The sequence below is a fragment of the Ipomoea nil genome, unplaced genomic scaffold, assembly GCF_001879475.1.
Source record: "Ipomoea nil cultivar Tokyo-kokei standard unplaced genomic scaffold, Asagao_1.1 scaffold3147, whole genome shotgun sequence".
In the NCBI taxonomy this organism is placed as follows: Eukaryota; Viridiplantae; Streptophyta; class Magnoliopsida; order Solanales; family Convolvulaceae; genus Ipomoea; species Ipomoea nil.
The window spans coordinates 639596-647589 of NW_017619575.1; the positions used below are offsets into that span (position 1 = coordinate 639596).

At 35.5% G+C, this 7994-nt stretch overlaps 1 protein-coding gene across 1 annotated transcript; it reads right to left on the bottom strand.

The window, feature by feature from the left end:
- Positions 1 to 30: 30 nt before the first annotated feature.
- LOC109167243 (serine/threonine-protein kinase-like protein At5g23170) lies at positions 31 to 1543 on the bottom strand. Its single transcript, XM_019316240.1, has one exon. The coding sequence runs from the start codon at positions 1351 to 1353 to the stop codon at positions 286 to 288; it is 1068 nt and encodes a 355-aa protein (XP_019171785.1). The 5' UTR covers positions 1354 to 1543; the 3' UTR covers positions 31 to 285.
- Positions 1544 to 7994: the final 6451 nt, after the last annotated feature.

Genomic DNA, 7994 nt, shown 5'->3' on the forward strand with positions numbered 1-7994 from the left:
AAAAATCATCAATCATCACTGCATATAATTTTTTTTAAAAAAAAAAAAAAAAAAAACAATAAACATGGAAAGTGTAACATCAACAGTGGAATGACACTTCACAAAATTCAAAGCTCTGAAATATATTCCCACTTTCACCAACTTTTGGGAATCTTGTGTTTGGAGTGCATGCTTTTCAGGTTGAATATCTTATGTCGTTTGCTTTATTATGAATCGCTTTACAACTCGACCACCCTGACTCAGCTGACTCAACTCGGACCGACTCCATTGTCCATTCAAAATCCTCTACTCTAACGTCGTATCTGCTAAAATTTGTCTGAACAACACTTTTTCTCCCCGTGAAATGTCGGCGTCACCATGAACTCCACGTTTTCTTCTTGAACTGTTCATCTTTCTTTGTCTTGTTAATAACGTTACTGTTCGTAGAATGTTCACCCATAATGGAAATCTGGCCGGTTCAAGAATGCAATTCTCTAACTCGGTCACGATTTCTTCCATTGACGGCCGGTTTTCTAACTCCGGCGACACGCAACGTGAGGCGACGCCGAGGATTTGTCGTATGGTGTGTTCCATGTACCATGGTACGTGAACCCTTTTGTCGCAAATATCGAGTGGCCGGCCGTGTCGGATGAGGTGACTCGCCCATTCCACGATCGACGCCGGCGATCTCGTCACGTCGATCACTTTCCGGCAAGAAATCATCTCTAACAGCACGACTCCGAAGCTGAACACGTCGTTTTTCGTGCTCAGATTGCTGGGAACGGTGTAACACGGGTCCAAGTACCCGATCGTGCCGGCGGGTCGACTCAGTAGCGACTCGTCGTCGACGTCGCCGATCGCCAGCCCGAAATCGGCCAACTTAGCGTCCCAGCTCGCGTCGAACAAGATGTTGGCGGACTTGACGTCCCGGTGGACCACCGGCGGCGACCTCCCGTGGAGAAACCGGAGAGCCTTCGCGACCCGAATCGCGATTCGGGCGCGCCGGAGCCACGCCGGCGGCGTGGCTGACGGTGCATGGAGCGCGTCGTGGAGCGTGCCGTTAGGCAAGTGTTCCATTACCAGTACGACTCCGTTCTCCGCCGCCGAGTCACGACTCGTCCCGAGAAGCTTGACGACGTACGGACATGGCGGCAGCGACGAAAGTATACGCGCTTCGTTTTCGAGGTTGGAATTGTCAGCGAGCTTCTGGAACGCTAAAGACGGCTTCTTTATCGCGACGGTGACGCCATGTTTGAGGAAAGCTTTGTATACGCATCCATGGCTGCCTTTACCGATGAGTCTCGAGTCGGAGAAATTCTCAGCAGCTTCTTTGAGCTCTTCATAATCATATCCGTAATATCCAGTCATCCCCATCTAACCCGCCCGCTTTCTTCTTCGTCTTTAACACCTTCCGAAAAAATTTCCACGCATTGCGAAACAAGAATGTATAGTTCAATTGGCCGGCCATAAAAAGAATGAAAAAGCTAGAAGCTTTATATAATTATATCATATATGGGATACTAAAATCTTTTATAAAAAAGTGATAACAAAAAGGTTTAAAATCATATTAAAATTAAAGTACTCCCCCAAAAGATGAGGCTAGATGGAAAATTGATGCAAATGTTGGAAAAAAACGTAACAAATTATTTATATCATTTTTCTATTATTATTTAAAAAAAAAAAAAAAAAAAAAACTTAAGTGATCCCAATTTTGTCAGACTAATAACCTTAAGCCCACATGATCCCTTCCATAGAGTTAGTACTGTGGAAGTAAATTAGAGTCCAGCAATTAGCATACATGATAAAGGGGTCTTGCCTCTATATATATATATATATATATATATATATATATATATATACACTCACAATCCAGCCGTTTGAGGCTTGGTAACTGATGAGATATGGATCTGGGCCCGAAAGACTGAGGTTGGCACGCAACATAACAAAGATAACGGATGAGGCAATGGGCAGAGCATAGTAAAGGGCGAACAACCAAGTTGGTTGAAGGCAAAATAAAGCGACATAAGTGGTCAAAGGGACATAAAATGGCATGACTGAAGGAGTCGGACCAGTCACATTAGGACTCGACTGGGTATAAGAGGCACTCTAAATAGCGTTCTGGATAAAAGGGTGTCTACAAAAGGAAGTGGAGTGATCAAGTCAGTCACGGCAGCATCGTTAGCAAAACCAGTTGGATAAAAGAGCAGAGCAGAGAGCGAGTGCAAGTGGTCAAGAAAGGAAGTCGTAACAAGAGAAGTCAATTAATTTAGAAAGACAATCGGCAACAGGTGAGTCAGACGGGATAGAGCCTGCCCATCAAATATCGGATAGCTAGTTAACCGATCGTCAAGAAGTCAAAAGTGACCGACTGTGTAAAGGAGGGAGCCGTCCAAAGGGGACACTGAGAAGAATAATTCAAACACTTAGGCAGGAGGGGAGTAATGTATCCTGATTCGAAGGTGGCAAAAATATTCAAAGCTAAATATTCCCCTCATACTTCTTTTCTTGAAGCTCCAATTGGCTGTAATCCATCATATGTCGTTTGGAGAGGCATACTGGTGGAATGACTGGAGTCTGATTCCAAGCAAATTATACAAGATCTGATCTTTGTTCCTCTCCGGTTAGTGCCCCCTCGCGGGGATTTATATTGATAATATTTTGTCTATTTCGAGAAGTTCTCAAAATGTGGCCTTTTCTATTGTTAAGTGTTCAGCGAACACAGATACTCATGGTTTAGCTAGGACAACTATTTTCTTGTACCGCTTGCTGTCATTTTTGATAGTCTTAGACTTGATTTGCCTTAATAATATCTTAATTTTCTCCCAGAAAAAAAAAAAAAGAAGAGAAGTTATACAATTATTTCAAAACGACATTGTTTTACATGGACGTGAAACTTTTTTATTCTTTTTTTTTTTGGGTGCAAAAATTGTGGCTCGTAAAGGATAAGCTCCTTAGGTAAAGAAAATATGGGTGTCCAAAGCTAATAAAGCAAAAGTTGTCTATCTGAAGAAGCATATAAAAGAGACAGGAATGCTACATTAGCTGGTTCTTGGGCCCTATATATATATATATATATATATATATATATATATATATATATATATATAGAGTTAGTTAGTTAGTTCCTTTTCCTTTTTATTTTTTGTTGTTTCAATTTTTTTTTTTTGTAAAAAAAAAAAAAAAATTAATGTGAGGAAAACCAATACCCAATCTTATATAATAATTCATAAATCACATAAAAAGAGGTAAATCATATTAAAATATATATCTCATAATTTTTATGTACAAAAAATTGTGCCCTACCTATTTAACCACTCATTCGTTATTTATTGTTGAATTTTTTGTTGGACCTAGCTGGGGTTAAAGGGGGTGTCAAAAAAGAATTTAGGATCCAAAAAAGATCTCCTTTATCAGTGTGTACTTTTGTTGAATTATTGGGGCTTAATTATACACAACTATATACTCTTACATAAATAGCTTTATGACAAAAAAGTAGTTAAGTTTGATACCTAGAAATGTTCGGTTCAAATTATATAAGATAATCAAATATTATATTTGTTTGGAATATAAGATTTTGTTACTTGGTTCAAGTTTTACAATTTTTTTTGAGAGAAAAAAGGTGTTAAAAGTTTTGTAGTCGAGAGATATAATTGTGACCCATGAAATGAGAAGTTTCAAGTTTAAACTCAAGTGTGGCAGGTGAAGGTTATAGCTAATTAGCTCTAGTAAACAAAATGCATATCCCCTACTTAAAGATCATCTCTCTAGTCCTATCATACATCTATACACATCAATCTAAGAGCATCCATATTAGTTGGGGAGATTTGGGAGATAATGTAAGAGTGATTAGGAAAGAGAATGTGGGAGGGGAGAGAAAAAGAAAGAAAAAAAATAACAAAACAAAAATTGAAAAAAAAATAAATTAAAACCTGCCGCGTCAGGCGCGCTGTCAGCGCACCTGACGCGAATGCACGCGCCCGTGTAAACATTTGCGCACAACCAGTGTTCTTTCTTATTATTTTTTTTTTTCTGACATTATGCTTGAATTTGCAGAACAATTATTTTCACAAATAACTCCATCTCACATTTGTTATTATCCCCACCCAAGATGATTCATCTGACAATATCTCTATAATATCCACTACTAAATGATGTTGCCACATGTCAAGTTTTCATAGGTCATGCTCTTACACCAATAAAGATATGCAATGTTAAAAGTTTTTTAGGAAGATTTCACGAGTTATTTATGAATTATATTATCGCATTTTTCTATTTATAATTGTAAGCACATTGTTGGTCTTTTAATTATTGTAAAATTGTGAGGGCATTGAGATGCAATTATTATGCCATGGATCGTGGTCCACATTATCAGATAAATTACTAACTTAAATTTTCATTTTTAATATATTATAAATTTAATTTTAGTATATTCATTTTTAACGTATTAAAAATTCATCTATAGTGTACTATAGAAAATGAATATACAATATTTTGAAGATAAATCTTTAATATACTAAAAACAAATCTATAGCAGTATAATTTGTCATTGAGATATATTTGGGCTAAGCCCTTCGTTTTCCACGGTTTGAATTTCTAGCTCAATTTTTGAAAGACTTTGGGCTTAGTTATTCATGGCCCAATATTGAATTTCTTTAAGAGCAGTTCCGACTTCCAAGAAAAATAATCAAGGCCCAACCAATTTAAGGCTAAAATCCTTCGCTCAAAGTCACAAACTACCAAGCCAAATTATTGTGTGGACCGTGACCAACACAGTTGTGTAGATCACGATTTAAAATATCATTGTTAATATTATGAGTAAAAATAATGAATATTATGTGTTAGAATAATGTATATTATGTGTTATAAAATTAATCAAAATGACGTCGTTTTTGGATCGTGGTCTACACTGTGTGGACTACGGTCCTCACAATAACTATTGACCTACCAAGTACCAACCACTAAATGCTCACACGGGCTTAGTTCAATGGTTCAGTAGGTAGTATTTGAAAAAAGAAACCAATGTTCGAACCATTTGAGTGCAAACCCACTTCCCAAATCAATATGGGACAAAGGCTACTTTAAAGCCTTTTTCCTCTACTCTGAGAATCAATTTCTCATTCACCCATTATTTATTTAGAGCGCACAACATATCAATTTCTTTCTCTCATTACGAAAAACTCGAATCCACTTAATCCAAATCAAAAGTAAACTCTACTCATAATTATACCTCAAAATAACCACTTAAAATATCATTTTTATGCTATTTTCCTAACAAATCATACTCCATCCCCATCTTTATTGGGCTTCTATTTACTTGTTGACACGTTGCATGACAAAAACTATGCCCCGGGGGGACATATTGGGCATAAGGATAGACTTTTTAATTATCATGAGAAAGTGTACAGATAATCATTTTTTATTATTTTTTTAAATTTCAAAATGCAAAATATAGTGTTAGTAAAACCTTAGATGGTAGGCTCTTCTTTTTAAAGCAATAAAATAATTAAAATGGTTTGATCCAACACGCATTTGATTTTTTTCTTTTTTAAAAGTCGCTTTCGTTTAATTCTATTATTTATTTTACATGCAATGCGACATATTGAAATTTAAGTCCTATTAAAAAGATCACAGGTATATAATTGCAATGACTATAAACAATTCATTAATAAACAAAAAGGTATATAATTACAATAACTATACACAATAGAAGGGAGCTACTATTCAGTTAAAAAAAGTTTAAATTGACTGAGTATATGGAATATGATTATTGTATTAAAATATTACGACATTGGCAAATACATATGAGAATATAATTAGCGATGAACAATTTAATTAATTGGTGGATAAATTATTGTCCCATTGAACATACCTCCCTTTACATCTATAATAAATCGTATAGGCTAAGTTCAGTAGTTCTAGGTTACCACCCAACAAAACCCTAATGCACTGCTGGAAATTTCGCATTTTCCGTCCAACAAATGTTGGACGGAAAACGCGATATATTGGTCGGACGTCCAACATACCGACCAAAAGGAACGTTCGGAAAAACCTCCGTGGGAAATTTCGTTCAACTACAATTTTTGGTCGGAAATAGCGTCCAACGAACAAAATTGGATGGAAATTCCGGAAAATAACCCACCATTTTTAAAACGTGGGAACTTCCGATCAACTTTGTGCGTTGGTCGGAAATTCCGTCCAACTACGTGCATTGGTCGGAAATTCCGACCCAACGTTGGACGGAAAACTCACATATTATATTTTGTTATTTTCCTTCCAACTGTTGGTAGGAAAATCCTAAATCATATGGAATATTTTTATTATTTTTATATTACCATAATTTTATTTATAACTGTTGTTAATAAATTATGTCATCAACAAATTAATGAACACACTAAATTGAAAATATATTTAAACATCAAAATTATTTACAACAAAAATTATGTTCATGTTCATAAAAAAAACATAAAAAATATATACTACTTGATTGATGCTCCGTACTACTTAAGTATGAAAATATACTTATTTGATACTACATAAGTAATAAGCCTTCAAATCCGGCACTGCTTCAATGGCTTTGATCAATGCAGCATCCACAACCTCCTTCAATGAAGTTGATCAAGTGTAAACCTTCACCGAAAATGGACCATGATATAAGTAATCTAACACTGAATGAGTAGATACCTATGCATTTTACAAAATGACTAGAAAATTAAAGGAATGTCTTTTATGTTTAAGTAATCTAACACAGAAAAAATAGAAAACTTCTGAATTCTTACATCCTAATTCTAAAGTTTGTTTAGTATAAGAGATGTACTCCACAAGTCTTGCTGAACTGCTGCTTTCACACGTTATACTATAGATTTGAACTTAAAACATAACAAAACAATAATTGTCCAGTATCACTTAAGGAAGATATATAATTGAGTACCAATTAGTGCAACAATTTAACTCACTTAAGGAAGAGATACACACAGTGGTGCTAATAGGAAAATGTCAAATGTAAGTTGTCCCTTACTCTCTTTCATCCCAATCTGCAGGCTGGAAAAAGAAAGAAGAATGCTCCAATGCATATTTATAGATGTTAATGCCCACAATTTCAACAAAATAATTCACTAAGAATGATATTATAGTAGATAATAACTAATAATCATCCACAATAATCTTTAATATGAGGAAATGTCACAGATTTTCATTCACTGTACATATGAAAAATTCCTTTATATAGGGATATTTAATTTCACCAAATTCATTTAGCAATATTGTATTTATGATTATAAATTATTAACACATGCAATAAATGACACACTACATTTCCCATACATATAGTACATATATACACCCACCATAAATTATATGACTACCAACTTTATGTCAAGTTTGGGATAATCTTAACAAAATTGATCGAACAGTTAGCTATGTTTCAAGTTCAGTTCTTTGTGGACTTCACTCAAAGCTAAGTCAGTTATGGGCAATAAGAGCTTCACTTAACGCTCACTCAAAACTAAATTAACTATAGATAATGTGTGATTTACCTAGAACGCATATTCTTAGAACTTAGCAATGTCAACTTTTATATGAGGACAAAAAATCAGCAACTACTAACTATTTTGTTGATAATGTTGAAACTGTTGCCTCAACGATTCTCACCAAACAGTAGGTCTTTCACCATTGTGAATGTATCATATGATTGTTGGGACAACCTCATTGATGTCGAAAACGACACATGAATGATACCATTCACACCTCCTCTACAGCTCTACAAGTACTAACACTGCACTAAAACATAGGTGGCGTTGTCAAAGAATTACAATAAATGCACTCATCTTTCTGCTCAAGTTTATACAAAAACGTGTCCGCACTGGTTTTATTCACTAGTTCAGTATGCAGTATTTGGAAGAAGAGATCAAGATTCGAATCTCGGTAACGACAGTATGGAGATTTGACAGATCCCTTGTATGCACATCAGGCATTTGGCCTTGTCTGCTGACCCATCGAGTCAGAGTGATTTACATACT